This window comes from Echinops telfairi, unplaced genomic scaffold (assembly GCF_000313985.2).
Source record: "Echinops telfairi isolate 266 unplaced genomic scaffold, ASM31398v2 ScPeMD7_443;HRSCAF=831, whole genome shotgun sequence".
NCBI classification, from domain to species: Eukaryota; Metazoa; Chordata; class Mammalia; order Afrosoricida; family Tenrecidae; genus Echinops; species Echinops telfairi.
The window spans coordinates 48,655,792-48,679,466 of record NW_022104341.1 but is presented as its reverse complement, the minus strand read 5'-3'; the positions used below and the strand labels follow the sequence as shown (position 1 = coordinate 48,679,466).

Below are 23,675 nucleotides of genomic sequence, written 5' to 3'. Positions count from 1 at the left end.
TAGAAGTTTAAGTATAATGTTTTCCCGCCATATTTTCAAGTTTTGTTTATGTATATGGTTTAAATGGGTACTTTGAAAACTTTCAGATATTCTTTAATGGAAACTTTTATTTAAGAAAATCTAAAGGTTAAGAATGATGATTTTGCAGATTGGACACAAGGCAGCATTTCTTCTGCAGTGATTTTATTTATTTATTAAAAAAAAGATTTGATGATCATTTTGTTCTTTTACACTTCTCTCTCTCTCTCTCTCTCTCTCTCTCTCTCTTTCTCTTCTCTCTCCCTGTTTAATAATTTTATACATTCTCTAGGCCATGTTTTTCTACTTTAAAACAATATGGAAAATAGGCTAAACAAGCTCTTATATTGATTTTCAACAACTGCTTATCATTGTTTGCCTTCTCAGATGAAAAGAAGACTATAAAGAGTAATACAAAGGAAAATCCATGTCTCATGTCACACCCTGAGTTTAGTGTATGTCATGAGGGTTGGAGATTTTTGCTTTTTTTTCTTAGAATGTTAAGTATTTTCTATTCAATGCTGTTTGTGGAGGGTGTTATGCAGGAGAAAGGCCAAAGGAAGTGGAACCACCAGTATATATAAATGTAAATAAACATTTAAACCATGAAAACAAGGCCAGCTTACTCAATTCCATACTTATATTAATGCCCAGTGTCAGTTTCCTTTCTCCAAATGTCAAAACTCACAGTCCAATTTGTTGTGCACTGCATCTTTTACATTCGCCGTCCTGGGTTCTCAATGACATCCAATTCATTCCTGCTTCTCTGCTTCTTTTGAAACAAAGTATACTGATCTTATCTTTTAAACTCTCCAAATTCAATGTCAGGAGAAAGTCGTACCCATATTTATTTTTTAATATGAAATTTAGGAATGTAAGAGGACCATAAAAGTACAAATGTACCCAAGTTTTTTGGTTTGGTTTTGTTTTCTGTTTTTTCAATCCCTGCTCAATTTGGGGGAAATATATATACACATACTTTGATCACGAGCCCTGGCGATATAGGGGTCACACACTGGGTTGAGAGCAGCAGTGTTGGTACTTTGAAACCGCTAGCAGCTCCGCAGAAGAACGACCGGGATTTCTAGTCCCATCAACAATTACAGTCTTGGAAACCCACTGTCACTCTGAGTCAGCACTGACTCAATGGCAGTGAGGGTTTTTTTTGTTTGGGTTTTGTTTGTTCTTTGGGGTTTTTTTTGTACTTTGATCAGTCTTTGTGTGCCCAACCAGAAACCTTAAAGTACTATAACTTTTGACCCAGAAAATATATGTCTTGAAACTTACTTTAAGAACAAAATGATCAATTTTCTATTGCCTTGGATTATGACATCATCACTAAAATATTGGTAGTAGGGAAAATGGGGGCAATAGTCATACTTACCAACAGGGAAATGGTTACATTAGAGTGAACCAAAGGATGGACGTGCAAAGCCTCGAGCATGTGTATAATGATTACAGAATAATGTGCAAAATGTTATAACATTAAGAATCAAAACCAGAAACTATTTTATAAAAGATGTCAAATTACTTTGTACACCCAAGTTAAAAACTAAAAAGTCTAATCAAATGTTGAAAGGAATTATTTTGTGTGCAATAAACCTAACAGTAATTTTTCAAAGCTATGTTTCTCTCGTTTTAGATGTCATTTCATGCATATATAATAAGCTCTTAATGAAAAATAAGCATTAATAGAAAAATGCAGTCAATACCCCAGAGCTGTACAAAGATACGGGCCACAAACTTGCATTAAATGCTCCTTGACGAGAGGGGAAAGCAATGCTTGACAAGCATGCTATCAAGACCTACAGGACCCCAGTGCACATGAGAAATATCACAAACCAGCACAGTTTGAGCTGACAAACCCCAAATAAACAAATTGAACTACTGTCTTCTATATGATAGGAACATAATTTGACATCTTTCCTATTCTGCCACCACCTAATTACAACCTACCTGTGCACAGCCTAGTTTACAAAGAATTGTTTACTTACATCAGTCCATGTAAACAACTTAGTTTTCTGAAGTGGAAATAGGAAAAGATAATGTCAATCTTACTACTGATATTTAACACCTCTACTTTATTTGAGCAGCAGTTTGCTAAATTGTACTTATCTCTAGATGATCCATTATATGAACTAAGAATTTAACAATGAAATACTAGATCAAAGATTTGAATTGTTTTATAAAAAGGTTTCAAATATACTTTAACAACATTTTGACACATGTATGACAAGATACTTTTGAAAACTTGGGGAATTATATTCTTTGGCCAATGGTGGCTTGTTTTTCCTGTAAAGTTTCAGATAGTAAACCTTTATTCAGGCTTCGTGGGTCACAAGGGTCTCCCTTGCAACAACTGAACACAGTAGCGTCACCCTAGTGCAAAAGCAGCCATTGATTATATGTAAACAACTGAGCACATCTGTGTTCCAAGAAAATTTTATAGTCGCTTAAATTTGATTTTAATAAAATCTGTATGTCATAAAATAGTTTTCTTTCATTTCTCAACAATTTAAGAATATTCAAAAGAATAAAAATAATTTGTAGTTTGCAGGCTAAACAGAAGCAGTAACTGGCTGAATTTGGCCCATGGGTCATTGTTTGTCAACTTCACTTCTAGAATTATTCATAGTAACTTAGGCCACAGTCCTATCTTTTGTTATATATACCTCACTATCTGGAATTCACTCATCTACCTGTATCTCACCTACAATGTCCCAATTAATTTTGAAACTCTTCCTCAAATATCACCTTTATGAAACCTTTCAAGTTGTTCCTAATCTAATGGGACTTCTCTTCCTTTGAAGCTCCATTGCATTTGGTATTTTCTCTGATTTTCATGATCACTGACCCTTGTCAAGTTTTGTGTATGCAAGCCTTTCCTCCTAAAATTTTGAGAGGTATCCCCACTTGCACATTTCTTATCAACCATGTTGCCTTTCCCAAAGAAGGAAGTCAATACTACTTGAATTGAAAGTTACTTATTCAATTTACTCACTTGTTCATGCAAGTCCCCGTGTTTTGAGTACTAGGTTTTAAGAGCTTAAAGGAAACATTGAGGATCCCTGGTTGCGTAGTGGTTGAGTATTCAGTGGCTAACTGAGAGCTTGGCCTTAGAACCCACCAGCTGCTCTGTGGGAGAAAGGTGTGACAGTGTGTTTCTGTAAAGAGTGACGGTTTTGAAAAACTGTCCTATAGGGTCGCCATGATTTGGAATTGACTCAACAGCAATGAACTTTCAATAGAAACATTACATATTCAAACACAGTTTGATTTCATAAATATTAAAATGTGAAAGCAACATTATATCTTGGAATCAGAAAGTCCACTCTGCTGGCAGGGGGAGGCAGGGGAGAGGGAGCAAGAATAGCCTGTGGTTATCTGTTACAGAGCCCAAGTGTCCGACAGGGACATCCAGCTGCTCAGCCCACAGGACACCACTCTGCTTTCACTGCCCACCTCAAGTGGAGAAAAGTATATGACCTTACATGTGCTAAGGTAGTGGGGATTGATCACGTTGATGCACCTCGCCCATCCCCATGTCAAATGGAACCATCTATATACACAGGAAACTCATGGACCAAGAAGCAACTGTTTCAGAGAAGAAATCAAAGGGAGGTTAATGCTTGGGGGGGGCGGGGGCGAATCATATCATCGTGAATGAGGGTGGCGCGTGATGGGGACCCAATGCCCATCTGTAGACAACTGGACATACCTTGCAGAGGAGTAGTGGGGAAGAGATGAGTCACTCAGGGTTTAGTATAGCAACAATGAAACTCACAACCTTCCTCTAGTTCTTAAACGCTTCCTGCCCCCAACTACCATGATCCCAATTCTACCTTGCAAACCTGGTTAGACCAGAGGATGCACAGTGGTACAGGTGGGAACTGGAAACGAGGGGAATCTAGGACAGATGAACCCTTCAGGACCAGCTGTGACAGTGGCGATACTGGGAGGGAAGGGGGAGAGAAAGGAGGAATCGATCACAAGGATCTACATATAACCTCCTCTCTGGGGAATGGGCAACAGAAGGGTGGGTGAAGGGAGACGCCAGGCAGTGTAAGATAAGGTATAATAATAATTTATAAATTATTAAGGGTTCATGAGGGAGGGGGGAAGCGGGGATGGAGAGGGTGGGGAAAAAGGGAAATGAGGAGCTAATTCCAGGAACCCAAGAGGAAAGCGAATTTTGAGAATGATGAGGGCAACAAATGTATAAGTGTGCTTTACACAATTGATGTATGTATGGATTGCGATGAATTGTATGAGGCCCAATAAAATGATTTTAAAAGGGGGGAGGGTGGTTACTAATTTGAAACTAAATTTTCATCTTTTAAACTACCTAAACTGCAGAGACAAAATAGGAAATCTTTAGGAATCATGATCCCTAGAACCTTCTGGCCTGTATTTAAATCATAGGATTGGCTTTAATTAACTGTATAGTGCTTGAAAAGATGGTTGCCTCACCGAGCCGCAATTAGTTCATCAGCAATATAGAGACTACGATAATATAAGTGAATTATGAGATGAGTGAACTGTTGTGGGGATTAGAAGAGTCAATACATGTAAGTTTTTATGGCAGTGCCAAGTCTGTAACAAGAGACTGATCAACGTAAGTGATGCATATATAAATGTGTATACTGTAATAGTTAATAACAAGTAGCATTGTTAGTGTTAAATAACTTCTAAAAAGTCAAACATACCCCTGTCTCTAGACATGTATTATGTTTTATTTGATTCTAGAAATAGAATAAGGATATGAAATAATTTTTTTAAAATATGAGACAGGCTATACAAGAATAGTCAAGTAATTTTCAAAATTCAACAGATGGAAAACAGCAAATTGAAAATGCATGTATGATTATGAGACAAGGAGAGAAACAGGAAAATAATTTAATCTCACTGGCATTATTACAATTGTACACTCCGAGCATTGACAGAATGCAGTGGCCAAATCAACTTCCATGCATGGAAACCATGGCTCAATTCAGCGGCCATACTTACCACCTTCTGTCTCCACCCCAGGGGCACCTGCCTTTTCATCCTTTTCCTTATCAGGGCTTCCTCTCCAAAGCTTCCTCTTCGCCTTTTCTTTCTCTTCCTGGAAAACACGCTCCCTGGATGTCGTAGATGGGCTTTCTGCAGTCCCTTGGGCCCCCTTCTCCATCTCTTCTTCCAGCACACTCCTGGAGCTCTTCTCTACTGGCGCTGGCTTGGTCTCTACAACTGCTTTTGTTATTTCCTGGTCTTCGATTTCAATTTCTAGCACTGTGTCAATTGGAAGATGGGATTTTCCTGGTGTATCATCTTCACGCTGCTCCTGAGACGATGAGCTTCTAGCACTTTGTTCTGAACTGACTTCAGTGAGAGAGTCCCTGTCCTCCACTGAAGATGCATCTTCACTACAACTTGAATTTGTGTGACTCCTGAATGAACTTGATAAAGCAGTTTTTCTATCTATAAATAATTAAAATGAAGACATCATTATATTTCCATAAAGCATTTGTGGTAGTTATAGTAATTATATTAGCAATTAATCATAGAAGAAGTAAATGAATATAGCATATTAGAGTTGATTTCTTACTCCCCTATGCTCTTTTTAAAAGTCCCGATTAAAACAAAACAAAACACTCTGAATCTATGAGTCCATTTTTAAACGAAGATTGTATTTAACTGAAACCAACCCTACTGTTTTGATATATGTTTTTAATATTTTCTTAGAAAATCCTTATAAATATCTACTTTGTTACCAAATACATTGACTAATTTTTTGCTTGGACAGCAAGAACATTTATTTCATTATCCTTTTGTCTAGCTAGGGTACTTTCTGTGCATGAAATTCAAATGTTTATCTACTGAAACAACCCATCATCCTAACATACTCTGGTAACTGGGAAGGATAATAGAATGTATCCATTTTCACAACACCTACACCCAGTAAATATTTCAAGACGATGCCCGAGATGGCCCTCACTGCAATCAGGCATGCGTAGGAGGAGAAGTGGCTTTGGGTCATCTTCCCTAGAAGCAGATACTGAGATGAGGATACAAGTGCCAGGATGTTTTTAAAGATGTGCTCCAGGACAGACTCAACAGAGCAGAGGAAGCAGGCAGGAAAGAGGAAAATGTCATTCTAGAGTATGAGTTCAAGCAATATCCCAGCCTCAGTCTGCTCCCACAGGGCTCTGTGGAATATAAAATTGCATTAATAATGGTACTCTCTTGAGGAAAGATAGTGGGCTTTCATATTTCTGCACCACTCAGACAATGGCTATCGGCCACCTTCAGGTGACAGGGACCCAAGGCACTTTCAGTCTCTGTGCCTTAGGATAAGGCAGCTCCAGTCACCCAGGGCAGTTTTTGAAAGTGGGGTGCAGGTAGAAGCTTTGCCTACAGAATGGTTTAAGGGCTTCTGGGAGACCTAGACAGAACACTGATGTGTACTTCAGATACACAGTATAGAAACTTCAGTACCCAAAAATAGTTGATGTGCTCCCCAAAGAATTAAAAAATCCTCTGACAAAGTAGTAGACACACTGAATCTCTTTAGGGAAGACAGCATAGATGTCACTGCATATACTGCTGCATGCCAGATAAATACAAATTTATATATTTAAATTTAAAAAGAAAGCATAAGCAGATCAATTGATTAGAAAAGCAAATTTGTATTCACCTGTCATGTAGCAGCAAATATATATGCTGTTTCCCAAAGCAAACTCTTACCCACGTACAATTCAGTGACATCAGTCACTCAAGCAACCATCACCAATATCTGTCATTGCTTTCATAGAGGATATTTTCCACTGAAATATTCCTACGCCTAAATCCTGCCTGATTTTGTCCTTCTTCTCCTGTCTGTGTGCTCCGTTATCGTTTTCACCTTTCACTTCTGCTTGGCAGATGTACAGACGGCAGTGGTAATGGATGCAGAGTTTATGGGAGGAAACGCCTGGCTTTCCTTATAGAGAGCTCTGGGTCCCTCCGGCTCTGCAGGACTTGTCTCGGTTTTTCAAGTAGAGTCTCAGAAACATATCAGAGTTCCCACAGAGATTTACGAGATTCCACACAGCAGTGAAAAACAAACTCGAAAACGCCTTAAGGCAGCAGAACCCCTTAAATACAATCCCATTCGTTCTTATCTGCCAACCGCCTTGACAGGCACCGGATGACCAGGACAGTTATTTTTCAAAGGAATCACATCTTTTAGCCACTCATTCCTTATCTCCACTTTATAAAATCTGGATTTGCTCTATCTCTGTATAGAACACAGTAGATCAAGGACAATTTCTTTCTCTCTGATTTATGCCACTTCAGAAATCTAGTGACTATGGTCTCTTCCTCCCTGTAAGGCCTTAAGAATGTTTTTTTTTTTAAAAAGAAAGGCAATTTTTGCGTGTTATTAATCAATGCCCATCATTTATTAAATGATTAGGACACAATGCTATCCATGTTGCCAGGTTCCTGCAGGGATTCATTATCTACCATCCGGCCCCTGACGTGGTCGATCCTGCTTGTACATCTTGGTGGTGGTTTCAGGCTAGAAAGTCTTAGTCTATCCAAAAAGCTGAGGCATCTTGTTCCAGTTTCCTTCGGAGAGGAAAGATCATGAGAAAGAAGAGATCCAAAACGCTGAGGAGACTTGACTTCTTGCGTAGACTTACAGCAGTTTTCAAATTTCTTTCTAACCTCAGTGTATAATTTTGTTTTACATTCATTTCTTGCTCTCATTTGCATACAGATGTGGGGCAAACTTGCCTACTCAAAATAAATAAATAAATAAATAGAAAGTCAGTTTGTGGCCATGGAATGGAATTCTTAGACCTAATTTTATGTATTCTCTTCAAAATAAAACAAGTTCATATATATATATAGAATATATGAGAGGCAAAAATCATCTTGTCAGTCTGTCTGTGAAAGTCCTCCCTGTCCCATTACATCTGTCCCTCAGCATTTCATCCTCTCTGTTTCCCGCTGGGACTGGATGGCAACACTCTGCTGTGGGCCTTTAGGGCAAAGAAATGATCAACACAAGTTGCGTGAGGGATTGGCCAAAGCCAGCAAATTTGGTGCCACCATGATTCTGTATCCAAAGTATCTCTGAATATTCTCTTCTAATCCCTCATTGTTTTCCTTTTTCATTGACAACTTATCTATCTTGCATCACCTATATTAAAGTCTGATTTCAAACAATATGCGATGAAGGGAAAACCACAGGCATTTCCAGTAGACGGATACAGATGTTTAAATGATGAATCAGCTATTTACTAACTACTTCTCTAAGAGCTCAGGTGGTGCACTGGTTAAAGCACTGAGCTGAACAGCAAAATGTCGGCGATCAGTTGTTCTGTAGGAGAAAGATAGAGCAGTCTCCTTCCGTACAGATGTACAGCCTTGGACACTCCATGGGGCAGTTCTGTTCTGCCCTAGAAGCTCTGAGTCAGTCAATTAGACAGCAACGGGGTTGACTTCACTTCTTTGAAGCCTCCGCTGTTATTGGATGTCATTGAACTGGTTCTGACTCACAGTGATCCTATAAACAACAGAACGAAACACTCCTGTCCGACACTATCTGCACTATTGTTTTCTGCTCCAGCCTATTGTTGAAGTCACTCTATCAGTCCCTCTCCCTAAGGGCTTTCCTCTCTTTCACTACCTTCTACTTTACCCAGCACAGTGTCCTTTTCCAAGGACTAGTCTCTCCTAATAATATGTTCAAAGTATGTGAGATGAAGTCTCATCATGCTCACTTCTATGGAGCGTTCAGGCTGTACTTCTCTGACAGATCTACTTGTCCTTGGAGAGTCCACCGTATTTTCAATCTTCTCTCGCACCGCAATTCAAATGCATCCATTCTTCATAGTTCTTCCTTAATGGCTGACTTTCATACGCATTTGAATCCATTGAAAATTCCATGGCTTGGGTCAGGTGCACCTGAGCCCAGAAAGTGACATGTTTGCTCCACAACACTTTAAAGAGATCTTGTGCCGCAGATTTCCCCAATGTAATGCACCATTTGACTTGACTTCTGCTTGCAGGAGTATTGACTGGATATAAGCAACGTGGACTCCTTGACAACGTCCATCTTTGTTTATCATGATGTTGCTACTACGTCCAGTTGTAAGAATGTTTTTGAATTTTCTTTATACTGAGTTGTAATCCATATTGAAGGCAGCAATCGATTTTCATCAGTGAGTGATTCAAATCCTCCTCACTTTTAGCAAACAATGTTGTGTCATTTGTGTATTAAAGATTAATAAGGTATCCTCCAACCCTGATACCATGTTCTTCTTCATAGAGACCAACTTTTCAGATTATTTGCCTCAGCATACATTTTGAATAAGTCTGATAAAAGTAGACAGCCCTGATGCCCACCTTTCCTGTTTTTAGAGCATGCACTGTCATCGTGTTCTTCCCAATGCCTGGCTCAACGTGAGCACAAAGAAGTGGCTGGAAATCTCGTGCATGTCTACGTCATGTGTAGTTTTTTATGGTCCACATAGTCCAATGTCTTTGTATAATCAACAAAAAATAAACGTAAACACTTTTTTCTGATATTTCTTGCTGTCACCCAAGGTAACTGGCATCACCAATGAAGTTTCTATATAGTGAAACTACTAAGTGCTGGATGACTAATCACTGAACGGGTGATTCAGACCCACCCGGAAGTGCCCAGAAGAGGGCTAGCGATTTCTCCTGAAGGCTGGCAGCCTGGAAAACCCTTTGGATCACTTCTACTCTGCACACTTGGATCCTCATAAGTCACAATCTACTAACCTGATCTCAACAACACCGGGCTTCTCTAAACTGCTGTTTCTTTGATGGTGAAATGTGGATAATTTAATCTCTTCTCCCTACAGCTTTGTAGAAATCATATGAGGAGAAAGTATTAGCCTAATAAGTTCATTTTCCCTCTGAGCCATCATAATGTATGCTGCTAAATTCCTTTCTTGTGAGACTTCCAACTTTCCTGAAAGCTTTACAAAGGACTGATATCTACCATTTAGTGTGGAAAAAGATAAAGCTGGGATTCTGATACTCGAGCTCTTTATAAACATCTCATTTAATGCTATCCGATAGTTATAATCTTCCTTTCCTAGGTCTAAAAAGTGAGTTCCAGAGGGGTTAGCTATTACTCACTATCCATCAGCCGCAAAGCAAGTTTAGTGAAATATTTCCTTCCCCGTGACCCACTAATGAAACCGAGAGATCAGTGTGCATGTGAGAGTTTCAAACATAAAACAACAACGGACAACCCACCGGTGCTTCTCTTCGCAAATTTGCCACTTTTATGACCCAAAGATGACAGTGGAAAATAGATCAGTCTCGAAAGGCAGAACCCATAGAATTCATACTGCCCCCGCCATTTCAATCTCCAATGTCATCGTTCATTTTGCCCATCACCTTAGAGCCTGCAGAGTACATTGAAACACATGGGGCCACTAAATATGAATACACAGAAAAATCGTTTTGCAACCAAAACCTTCGTTGGGTTATTTACAGCACTGACTATGATGCTACTACCTGTATGAAAGTCACAGTAACCTCATGAGCAGAGCAGGGTGGCCCTCGACAGTTTTCTAGACCGCAGTCTTTTCAGGGACAAAGCCGTTGGAGGCGTTGAAACCACCAACCTCCGTGTGAGCAGGTGACCCTCGTCCATACAAGGGGAGTTCCTTGTACGACCACAGCAGAACAACTGCACATGTTCAGAAGGTGTTTGTTCCTTCTCTCACTGGGCTAAATTCTTACTGAAATCACTAGCCAAGTTGCCTTTTGAAAGCAAGTATAGATCTGACCTTAGCTTCCAATCGTCTTCTCACCAACTCACCTGGAGCATGTTTTCATTGCGATTTAAACTCACCTTTTCTCCCCATTAGTGTTCCGATTGTAGCTATTTGATTTGTAGTTTACTCTCCAGAAGCTTGTACTCATATAGCCACTTCAATTTCATTATACAAATCCAAATGTGTAAACTCTGTTAAAATTTTACCTCACACCAATGAAATGCCATGTATCCCAAAGTGACCCAATGTTTCAGAATTCTGATACTAACCATGTCTCTCTCATTCCTTGGTGCAAAGGATAACAGTTAACTCAAAATGAATTCTGCCTCTATTTTCTACAAATTAGCCGTAACACATGAGCTTATATATTCTTCAAAGATAGATAATGCGCAGAGTGCGGGAATTAAAATAAATTAAAATAACACTAATATCACATGCAAGTAAATTTTTGCCGAAGATAATTTCAAAATGGCTGCAGCTGTACATTGACTGGGAGCTGTCAGAAGTTCCATTTCCCAGGAGAACGTGGAACAAGGGATTCATTGCTGATGTCAGAGCGATCTTGACTGCAAGCAGAGAACACCAGGGCAAGTTTTACCTGTGTTTTGTTGACTATGCGAAACATGCAACTGTGTGGAATATAGCAAATTATGGACAACATTGCAAAGAATGGTAATTCCAGAACAGTTAATTGTGCTCAAACAGAACCTGAACAGAGAGCACGAGACAGCGATGTGACTCGGACCAGAAAGTACTTCGTGGTTTGAGTCAGGAACTCTGGGTCTCAGGGTTGCTTCTTTGCACTGTGTGCATTCAGTCTGCATGCTGAGCCCACCTGCGACCCGGGGCCCCACAAAGAAGAGCACAGCATGAAGACTGGAGGAAGATGTGAAACTGCAGAGAAATATTTCATTTGAGGTGAATTAATGATAGCGCTGCTTTAATCCGAAAGCCATGAATTTCTACCTTAAGAATTGAAAAGTAGACTGTAGCATGAAGAATAGTTACACCAAAAAAATTCATGTTTGACCTACTATTTTTTAAAAAAATCAAATATTTCATTTCTAACCAGAATGCTCCCAACCATCTTCCTATAATCCTGTTTTGAAAGCAGTGACATTCGTTCCAGGCCCAGGAAACAGGCACGTGACGCGGAAGTCAGCAGGGTGTGGGTTCATCGTACTTTCAAATCAGGAGGAGGAGCCTCCACTGAGGTGCTTTTCTTCACACTCTGTAGTCAGGTCGAGAAATGAAGAGTGATACTCTTAAAGTCAGTAGGTCAGGCAAACGGAATGTCTTTTTGTCCCTGGGGTTTCAAAAGTCTTTTTGCCGACTTCTTCCCTCAGACTGAAACACTGCTGGAAGAGAATCATTATCCTTCGTACTGGGGGAAAAAAGAAATGCTTCAAGTTCTTGCTTTCATTTGTTCATCGTCTGGAGACAGACGTTGTCTCCGTCTCTCGTGAGATGCCACTCAGTCTTTACCACCTCCTCAAAGCACTGCCACTCAACTGCCCTTACAAGCATATTCTCAGCACATGCTGCCCATACAAGCAGATTCTCAGCACATGCTGCCCATACAAGTATATTCTCAGCACATGCTGCATCACCTCTCAACCTTATCTTTATCCAAGGCAATGTATGGTCAACTTGTGAATTAGTGCCTTGAGTAGTCAACACAGTGCACAGAAGAAGAAGCTGTCACTCGTATTAAACGACAGGCAGTCTCACATATCACTCCTAACTCGGGGTCCTCTTTCAGCCACTTCTCTGTCCCTAGCCCTCTACCACTCACGGCTGCTTAGCACAGTGAATTCATCAAGGTGGGGCACGCAATTGTTAGCTGGCAGTTTAAATGGGGCAGACTTGTCACAAGACTGACAGCCTGGGCGATGGTTTGCCCTCTGGGAATAGGTGCACGCAGGTTCAAATGAAACACATCCAAATACTAACAGCGAGATTCTTAATCATGTCAATAAAAGGAATGTACTGGTGTCTCAGATTCAGTGGGCACAATGTGCCTCGGACACTTTGGAAGATGAAATGCTGTCTGGCTTTTCAGTGGGATGTTCCAAGGAATCCATCATGTGGGGATCGCTTTTAATACGTGCAACGTTCTTTGCTGAGTGAAATCTCTAACATGGACATTGATACAGCACGTGCTGACAGCGCTGTGGTTGAATAACACAAGGGCAGGTTATCGAAATAAAAGAATGAAAACTAAGAGAGCTACGAGGTATTGGAATGAAATACTAATAAACTGAGATTTTACTTAAGAACAAAGGCAGTATTTTAATATAGCTCATCTTTAAATTTTCAAGGGTTTAAAATTAGACATTATATGTCATGATAATTTCATTATGAACCTGTTTAAAATATTGTATATTCTCTATCAATATACTTGTGGTTCTGTATATGTAGTTTCTTCTATTAAGATTCTAATAACTATTATATAGTTTAAGTGTAAATTGATACGTTATTAACAGAAATCTGATATTTTTTATGTTATCAAGGTATTGCTTAGGGAGAAAAAAAAGAAAATTTAGATACAATGATGAAAAAGTCCATTTCTTATATCTTCTATTTAAAAACAAACTTAAAAGCCAAGCAGAGGGTAGAGAATAGGATAAGGAGAAGACTTCATGGTAAATGCCTCTCGTGTATATTCTTAAGCAAACCAAATCATTTTATAAAAGAAGTTGCATCAGATAAGCAGATAATTTCTACAATTAAAATCCACATGATTCATCTAAAACACAGAGTCTGAATTTTGCATCTTCACTCCATTGTAGTTATTTAATCTCACAATTTCCAAGTTACTTATTTACAAAATGGGCATTAATAGTACTTGATTTTTTTAAAGGTCGCTTCAGGCAAATGAAATAGATCCTGTAAAATGTTTACAGTTAGAAGTCCTAATAAACAAAGCCTACCATGTGACCCACTGCATCATCAATTAATTATATGATGTAGTCACAAACTTTGGATCAGAACTACTTCTATGTAAGCAGTTTTTCCATGTGAAAGCTTATCTAACACTGTCAGTTAGTCAATAATTACAGGTCTAAAGATTAAAGTGTCCACCAAGGAACATACAAGTCCTACCTACAACATTCTGTTTGAATATAAAACATTAGTCTGTCTGAGAAAAAAAAAATAAATAATAATAATAATAATAATAAGCCCCCAAACAAGGTGAGCATGCAGCCTACAAAGCATTCTTAACACAGACACGTCGATAAACGTACTGAGATATTATGAAACCAGTAAAGTAATAAGTCGCCATTACTGAAGAAATAAAAATTAAAAGTCCTTTGGATTGTGAACCACTGATACTTATATGTAAATACACTTCCAGCTGTTTCCAGGCTCCAGTCATTTGTATAGTTTCTTTAAACTTATTGACTCTGTTGACATCATGTATCCATAAAATTAGTTAACATTTTTATGTCATATGGGAATATAAACATAAATCCAGCACTCACATCCAAATTCGGAAAGGAAATTATATATTTTAAATATCTAAGTTAAGAAACATTAAAAAAAATTCTTGACATGGACAAGTGAATAATTCCAGTGCCTCATCGGCTTTTTGGACGCATTTCAATTGACAGTGAAATTTTTCACTAATACCATTAGTGAACATTGACACCATCGACTCTTGATTATGTGCTACATCTTGAAGTGGTCTGAATGCTGACCAATTCTTTTGGGTACCGTGACTCTGGGCATCCCTTCCGTCTTCTTTTGATGCTGCTCAATCAATCAATATTATCCCCCATAGAGCCTAAATACTGCAATCTGAGCTTGGTTTTTTTCTTCAGATCTTTCAGCTTGAGATATGCTATGTGTACTCTTTCCTTTTCGTTTTCTAACTCCAGATCTTTTCTCATTTCATTATAATGCTCTGTTTTCTCGAGCTGCCTTTTGAAATTTTCTGTTCAGGTTTTTTCTTCATTTCCCCACTTCACTTTAGCTATTGTATGTTCAATAACCAGGTTCAGAGTCTCTTCTGGCATGCTTATTGGGGGTTTGTTTCTTTCCAGTCCTTTAAATGACCTTTCGCTTTTTGTGTGTATTGTGTTTTTCATATCATTCTATAACTCTGGTAGACTTCAGTCATTCGTGTTAAATCTGTTCTTGAGACACTCTCTAAATTCAGGTGAGATATGCTCAAGTTTGCATTTTGTTTCTTGTGGAATTGTCATAATTTTCATCAGCTTCAACCTGAATGCACATATGAGCAATAAGGACCTGTTCCACAGCTGGTCCCTAGCCTTGCTGTCTCTGGTCTCCACTGTCTCTTCTTAACTATGTAATTAATGTGACTTCTGGGTGTTCCATCGGTGAGGTCCAGGTGTACAGTCACCTTTTATGTTGTTGTTCTTGCAGAACCCCATCATTCAAAGTCCACTTTCGCCTGTCAGTTTATGGCACCGTGCTGGCTTGCAAGTCGCCGTGACACTGGAAGTGATGGCGCTGCCATTTAAACCCCAGCAGAGCTTCCCAAGGTGAGCAGGATTTGTTGGCACTTCTAGAGTAAGAGTAGACTAAAGATTTGCCACTTAAAACCGTGTGAATGTTAGACTAGATTTACTTAAATTCTTTTTAAGGATTCTAGAAAATAGCCAAAGAATTTTCTGCTGTGAATACTTGATTGCATGATTTACTTTTATTTTATATAGGATATTCATAATCTTATAAAATACATATTTTTAGATTTTAGACAGAAAAAAAATGAGAGACGGAAAAATGAGGGAAGTAGACAGCAAACCAAAAAGTTTCATATTGTAATCTCTTGATCTAGTCAGAAGCAAAGGGCAAAGGCAACTATAAATTGAAGTCTAGGGATCAGTTATTTTTCTTATGGATGCTAGGCCAGAATTCACCTGGAGAGATGCTTGATTAATTATGAACTACTTGGTAATTAGTGATAGAACAGAGAGAAAATTGCCACTTTTTTTCACTGTTCAGAATTTAGTACATTAAGGTCTTAATAATCCATGGTACATCCCAGATCATGAGGGTTCTTTCCTTTGAAACTCTGGTACTGAATAGTCAGTTTCATTTTGCACTTGACCATTTTGAAGATCGCACCTTTGTTAAGATGAATAATTCTTCCATGAAACTAACGTGGCACCTTGCTGTGTTCAAGGTCACTTTTAAAACACTGTAAAGCAGAGATCTCCAACCTTTAATTGATTATGAGTGGATTTTAATTTTTCAAAAGCTATAAAATGAAGTGTGTGTATAGGGAACCATTTGGGATAAAAAAAATGGTGACTCTTTAATTAAACAAAAGCATCATTACAGGTGCTTTTGATACCCTTCTGAAAAGTCCCAAGAAAATAAAGAAAAGATGTAACAAATGATCCCAGTACTTAGACAGCTATGGAAGGTTGATTAAACAGTATTTCTGGTTTGGGAACTTTGCCCTAGACAACCCTTAAAAAAGGACTCGCACACGAAGTCTAATGAAGTGTAATAAGTACACACCCTAAACAGGCTACGTCATATGAGAGGCTCAACCACTCACCTTGCTTATCGTCTTCAAATTCATCATCAGAGCACCCATCACTCTCATCTTCCACACTGTCCTCGGCACCTGGCGCCGTCTGTGATGAAGTTTCACTCTCCTTTTCGGGGTCCAATTTGTCTTTTTCATCATCTGAGGGTGACTTTGACGTTCCACTCATTTGATCCTCCGCCTGTCCTTCTTCATTAGTGTTCTCGTCTGGCTTCTCCTCGTCTGCTTCAAAGTCTTCCTCATATTCTGATAAAAGAACGTCTCCAGTAAGAGAATGAAAATGGAATGCCTAATACTTAACTCAGTTCCCTTTAATGAGAACTTTGAATCCATTAGCCTCTCCTCTCTAGGCCTTCGTTGCTTATTTTTCACACAATTAGCGAACATGGAAAACTAGCAGCAAATGATCAAAGATTGCAATCAGTTACATATACAGAAGCACAAAAGAAATGAAGCTCCAAATGACAAGGCTGAAACTTAATGGGAGTTCATTTCTACATGGACATCATTATCTACAATGACAAAAATGGACAAGAGAAGAATTTGATAGAAAACAATACATTAGAAATAAATTAAATATGAAGAGAACAGAATGATAATAATGGAAGTTAATTTGGAAACCCGGTGAGGTCATGAAGAATGGTCAAAACATTTGGATATAAAGTTAGTGAATAATGAAGTGAAAAATTCAATTAATCAAGTCAAAAGGCCTAAGCAGCAGCATGGTGGACAGCTCAGATTTTGAAATGCAAGTGGACACCAAGCAAAGACATTGCGAATGATTCTATACCGAATCCAGATCTAGCATTGGAAGCATTATTCATTCTTACAGTAATGAAATAATTGCATTCCAAAGATAAAAATTCTTAGAAAATGAAATATTCCTCCCATGGCCACTAATTTGCTGCATTCCCTACAGAGGTGCAACAAATCTGTAGCAGAAAAAGGAAATTGTCATATCAGATAATCTCCAGCTGTCCCTTGTGGTTATAATTTTTCACCTTTCATATTTAATTGTTCCTCTTTATCGTTACACCAAAAATGAAAATCTTGAAATGACAACTTGCCAAAGACAGAGAGCAAAAGGATCTCATGCAGAACCAATTAAACAAATAAACACTTATCTTCAGAAGAAAAGAATTAAAATGAAGATTTCACTATTTTGTGTGTTTTCAGTGTTAGATATTCTGACTTCTTCCCCAGTGATGTGAACCTGTCCATTCTATTACAATGAGAGACTTAATAGCAACATTTATCCCCTGCTCGTCCGAAGAAGGTTTTTTTTTTTAAGCAGAGAATGTATGAGAAAGATGTAAGAGGAAAAATAAAATAGAAAACTGTAAGGAATAAAGGCAAGCAAATAAAAATATTTCCTGGAAGAGAGTTAATAGGGGGGCAAGAAATATGAATTAATTTCAGAAAATTAAAAGTGTAAAATTAGCAAGAAGATGAAGAATTTGGTTTATCGTGCATGATACAGCCAGCCAATAGTGTGTATAGGAATATTTTGGTCCAAATATTGCAGATATAGCTACAGGATAGCTCTTCCTTTGGCACCATTGCTATTCAATATCAAATTTTATTTAGAAAATTCTATGTGGAAACAGATCAAATTGTCAAGTAGGATATATTATAGTAAAACCCCTGCCATAAAGGAATTAGAAAATAAGGTACAGGTACACAAGAGATGATGTATTCGTATTCATTTCAATGCATGATCTTAAGTAATGCTAGTTCCAAACATCACTAGCCTCTATTGCTCTGGAGTTTTATAGAGGACACATGATTTCTATAGGCCATATGAGGTGATGCCACATAAATAGAATGGAAGCAAAGGAAGATTGAGAACGCAATTTCAGGGGATCATGGAAGGATTCATAAAAGTAGGAGTGGAGACTATTCACAGAATACACATGCAGACACACATGTATACCACTTTAAAGATATTTGCTACTATTCCCAAAACAAGCAGGAGGTCACACGGAGCATAACTGAATTGCTGCAGTCCTGTCAATAGCAGTGTACAGGGTGGAGCCTGCGGGCTTTGGACTTAGCAGCCACGTCTCTCAGTTGAAACACTTTCTGGCTGTGTGATCTTCAACAGTTGACTTCACTATCAGGCTTCAGGTTCTTCATCTAGAGCAGCGGTTCTCAACCTGAGGGTCGCAGCCCCTTTGGGGGGTTGAACCCCCCTTTCACAGGGGTCACCCGATTCCTAACAGTAGCAAAATGACGAATGATGAAATAGCAACGAAAATAATTTTAGGGTTGGGAGTCACCACAGCCTGAGGCACTGCATGAAAGGGTGGTGGCCTGAGGCAGGGTGAGAGCCACTGCTCTGTATCCTGGGTGGTATCTGACTCACAGAGCTGTGACCAAATATTGGAAACAGTTATTTCTGAAACAGGGTTAGAAGACTCTCAGGAAGAGCACACACCTAATAAACATACGGGATTGTAGGAACAGTGGCTGGGGCTGGAAGGTGGAGGGATTGGAAGACAGGAGAAAGCACACATACCATGTGCTGTACTGACATCAATACCGTCTAATGGAGACACGAATGAGGCTTGGAGAAGTACAAGCGTACACAGTGACAGGAACCGTTGTCGATACATAATATTGAAGGGCCATATAGTGAATCACAAAAATAGTTCCCGTATTCTATGTTGCAGAAGTGTCTGGGTTTTCTCTCAAAATACAAAATTTGGGACTGCCGTAAGCTATGGTGACATGGTGGGTCCTGTGTGGGACTGCGGGCAATCAGGTCAGGAGTTTTAAACACTAGCTCCTCTTGGGAGGAAAACCCGGCTTTCTATCTAAAGGTTACTATTCTGGAACCCACAGGAGGGTAACTGTGTAAACATGAACTGTGTAGACATGAACTCCGGGGCAAAGAGACACTTTGAGTTTTGTCTTTTGTTCTTCTCAGGACCATCCTCCCACCTAAACATTAACCTTCAGCTAACCACAAGCAGTCCATTCGCTTTAGAGCTCAAAACACACCCCTCTGGATCAGCTTCTCCCATTTTCCATATGAATAGTGAGTGGCGTGGTGTTCTAGGTTTCTTTATATGATTTTGTCGGTTTCCTCCACCTCATTTTCTTTCCTCTAGGGAGCTTAATTAGCTTATTGTTTCTTATTCCCCCCTAATGAGGAAGTAAGTCAACACCAGGTCAACATCTATCCAGCTGCTAAGCGACCCCACTGACCTCCACTTGAACTTCTTGTTGCCTTTAGAATCACTAGCTGTTCTGTAGTTCAAGCCCTTGCCTTTTCTTTTCTAAAATAGGATTGTACATTTAGTCTATTACCTAGCAATGCAGAATAGAGATTTTGGGAGCAAATTCTTATGATAGGTATGAAATACACCACTCAGCTCTGTCCATGTTGCTTTTAGGAACCCCCTCCCCCCCACACAAACACCAAATTAAGAAAATGCAAAGCCTTTATTGAACAGTTTTTAAAACCCCCATCTTGAAAGTTAAATTACACCACCACCCCCAAAAAAAACCCAGTTGTTAATCCACATGCGGTAGTTTTTGTTATAGTTAAATGTTCAGACCAAAGTAAGACTGAAGACTAGAAGGGATGGTACAGGTCAACTGGGTAAAGTATTATCAGTGAAATAACTATGAGTCACAAACATAAAATAAAACCCAGTCCTTCATTGCTCTGTACTCATTTTTATTTGGGGGGGGGGTGCAAAATTCTGAAACTCTTGAATAACAAAATGAGGAAAAGAAGAAAATCTACTTGGACCCCGCCTCTCTCCTGCTAAGACTTTCTGCAGCCATTCTAGCCCTGGGCGACTGCTTCACCAGGCAGGCTTTGCTCCTGGGCATAACAAGGACACCCAGGCCAATCATCCTGATACTACCGCTGATGGCTTACACTAAAGAAGGGGCTGTCCAGTGTTAAAAGTACGAGCTTTTGAATTAGAAAACTCTAAATATGAACCCTAAAATTCTGTTAATTTCTTTCTATGACATTGAACGAGTTATGCCCTTTGAGTCTCTGTTTCCCAACCTATCAAATGGAAGTTGTCATAATGCCTGTCATGTGGGATGGTGAAAATAAACTGAGACAGTGTGTAGTAAGTGCCTGGCAGAACACTTAGTAACTTGTATTCTTCTGTTATCTTTACTGTTAAAGAAGATTCTCTCAATCTTTCTCTCTTCAGTGTGTGTGTGTGTGTGAGAGAGAGAGAGAGAGAGAATGACTGTGTGAACACAAACAAAGATCATTAGACAGACAGATGGATGTTAGATAAATAGATAAACAGGAAAGCAAGAAAGACAAGAAAAAGAGTCGAGGCAGAGTGTCACAGATTCCTCAGTGATACCATATTAACAACAGGTGAAAGGTCGTTTGGCAAATGTCAGCAGTCACAACTTTAAAATAAGCAGTAACAGCAGGATAACAAAGGAATGCCATGTTCTTGCTTACCATATTTGAATGCGTTTTCCTGGTCATCCCCCCAAATGTCTTGTCCCGGTTTTCCTTTACTTTCCATTTCTTCCACAGCAGTTCTCACTTCTCTGACCTGTGTTTCTTCTTCTTGAGCAGAAAAAATGGCTGAGCCCAAAGCTCGGTTCCCTTCAATCTCATTCCCTCTTGGTGCCATGTACTCTTTCCCCTTCCTTAATTTCTCTCCATCCTTCTTTAAGTCCTCTCTTTTCTCAGCATTTTCTTTTCTGGTTCTTGATGAAGATGGTTTTTTGTCAAGCCCCATTGCAATAATGCACCTATAAAATATTAACACGCAGTGTTCATTAACCTTTATATATGGCATTGTGGAAATTCTAAGCTTTTCAAATAACATATGTCTTATTCTAATATGAAATTTTATGAGAAATAGTTTTATTATGGAACACAGAGGCTAATTAAGCATAAAATATTTTCTCTTCAGTGATACTAAAACCTTATGACTGAGCACAACAAAATCTTTTTGGTTTGGTTGGTTGGGTTTTTTTGTATTTTTTATGGTAATTAAAAAAAATTTTATTGGGGGCTCATACAACTCTTATCACAGTCCATACATACATCAATTGTGTAAAGCACATTTGTACATTCATTGCCCTCATCATTCTCAAAACACTTGCTCTCCACTTAAGCCCTTGGCATCATCTCCTCATTTTTCCTCCTCCCTCCCCATTCCCCCCTCCCAGCACAACAAAATCTTAATGGTCTTATCCATAATAATAAACAAGAAACAATTGAACAACTAAAAACTATAGTCCTAAAGTAAAACCTTGGCTTTAAAGTCTATAGGTGACCTCCTATCTGAATCCAGTATACATACATATAATGCAAGGCCTTAAGTAAAATATTTGTGATAACAGAGTATTCGGGTTCGCCAGCATTACAATGCAGGTGAAATGAACGCAATCAGAAGGAAAAAGATGTCAATCTCAGCGTGTGTGCTATTCTGAGAACATAACGAGAGCTAAAAAACAAAAAGCGTATAGCCAAAATTGACTCTAAAGAAATATGATTGATTTTTCAAAGAAACATATACAGTCAAATGGTGTGCCCTTTGAGTAAAATCACCCCAGGAGCCTGCACACTTATTCTAATAGAACTGCCATTATTGTTTGCAGGCCATTATTGTTTGCAGGCCTTTTGAAGCCTGTACTACAGTCTTTTGATATTTTTTTTCTGGTAATAAACTTTTGTTCTTTTAACATGCCAGTGTTATAGAGAGATATTCAAGGTCAAATCTGATGAACCAACAAGATGATCAGTGCATTGTGTCCTTGTAGGAAATATATATTTTAATCAGTTTTAATAAACAAATGTTTATTAATAAACAAATGTTCTTCTAAAGCTCTTTTCCCATGTCTGAAGATAATATCAAAATAATAATTCCAGTAATTGTCAAAATATGTTAATAAAAATAATAATCATTATAAAAGCATTGATTCAAATCCACCAAGTAAGGATATATATATAATCGGTAAGATAAAGTATATATATATAGCACATAGCAAAAAGCCTGGTACAGAGTAAATGCTCAATAATCTTATCATTATCATAATCACTATCCCAAAGACTTATGAAATAAGAGTTATCATTGCCATTCTACCAGTGAGAAAACTGAGGTTTAAAGGGTTCCATAACTTTCCCGAAGTTAGAAGATCAGTGATGGAGCGAAAAGTCCAGCTCAAGGCTGTTTGACTCCACAAGTTCCCTCTCACTGCATTATAAACGCAGTCGCTGTCAAGTATACCTCATGGTGATTCATGTATGTCAAGTTACAGCTATGTTCCATAAAGTTGTTGATGGCTAATTTGGGGGAGAAGAAAATCCATAGGTTTATTTTTTACAATGGGATCTTGCATTTTCCTCCCCACAAAAATTCATCTTCATTAAAAACTGGGAAATGTTCAGGGACTTCTGAGTGGACTTGAAACTCCAAACCTCGATTAGCATAAAAGTGTGGTAACTACTTGCAGCACACATGGACTCCTTATATTGAATCAAAACCATCTTACTGTATTACTAGAAGTGCTCTTGAGATGACTAATGTTAAGACAAATGTTACACGATTGGTCTTACCACTAGATAAAATCTTCACACTTTCACTCTCATTAGGACCTATCAATAGAAGTTTCCACTAAACAAAAGTCTGGAGATAATCCAGTACCTGAAAAGATATTGGCTCCATCCACACTAATTCTTCTCTGGAAATATGAATATATATCTATCTATCAGTAGAACTGAGGCAATTGTGTTGATGGGTAATAAAGGCACCAGAATAATAAAGTCAGTCAAGACTTGTCAATTGAAGAAAACTAGGAATGACACTTTTGATCTGAAAATTGTAAAAGCATGAACCAAATGCAATAGCAAACTCGTAGTGGGATATCCCTTAGAATTTTAGTCACTCCCAGTCTAGAACTAGTATAGCAATAGATCTTCATCAAGTCTCCCAACAACCAAATATGAGAACGTCCTTAGATCACTTTTCTTTTTAGTACCTCTTAATAAAATAAAGCTAAATGGTTTTGCTTTCAAAGTAACAGACTGTGAAAAATGGGATGATAAGACTCCCTCACCCTGTGCTAAGCATGATACATATTTCTTGACTTTCACGATGATGTACTTAGCACACTGCTTTCCTTGGGAGAAAGGGAGTCATACATCTTCACAGAATATGATGACTAACATTGCCTTCTGTGCAGGCTGCTCTTCCTTTATCAATAGAAATACCAACTCCATTGATTTGGAGCCTCTGATATGCATGTACTTTTTTTTTTAATCAATTTATTGGAGCTCATAAAATTCATCACAATACATAGATCAATTGTTTAAAGCACATCTATACATTTGTTGCCCTCAT

At 38.6% G+C, this 23,675-nt stretch overlaps 1 protein-coding gene across 1 annotated transcript in view; it reads right to left on the bottom strand.

Annotated features, from left to right (window-relative positions):
- ERICH3 (glutamate rich 3) overlaps nt 1-23,675 on the bottom strand; it is a gene marked incomplete at its 3' end in the record, with an annotated part of 155,008 nt that overhangs the window by 22,506 nt on the left and 108,827 nt on the right. Inside the window, exons 10-12 of the mRNA XM_045291739.1 lie at nt 20,780-21,078; nt 16,342-16,578; nt 5,026-5,478 (exon numbers count right to left, since the gene is read on the bottom strand). Coding sequence (XP_045147674.1) covers nt 5,026-5,478; nt 16,342-16,578; nt 20,780-21,078 — 989 coding nt within the window. The remainder of the gene's footprint in view (nt 1-5,025; nt 5,479-16,341; nt 16,579-20,779; nt 21,079-23,675) is intronic.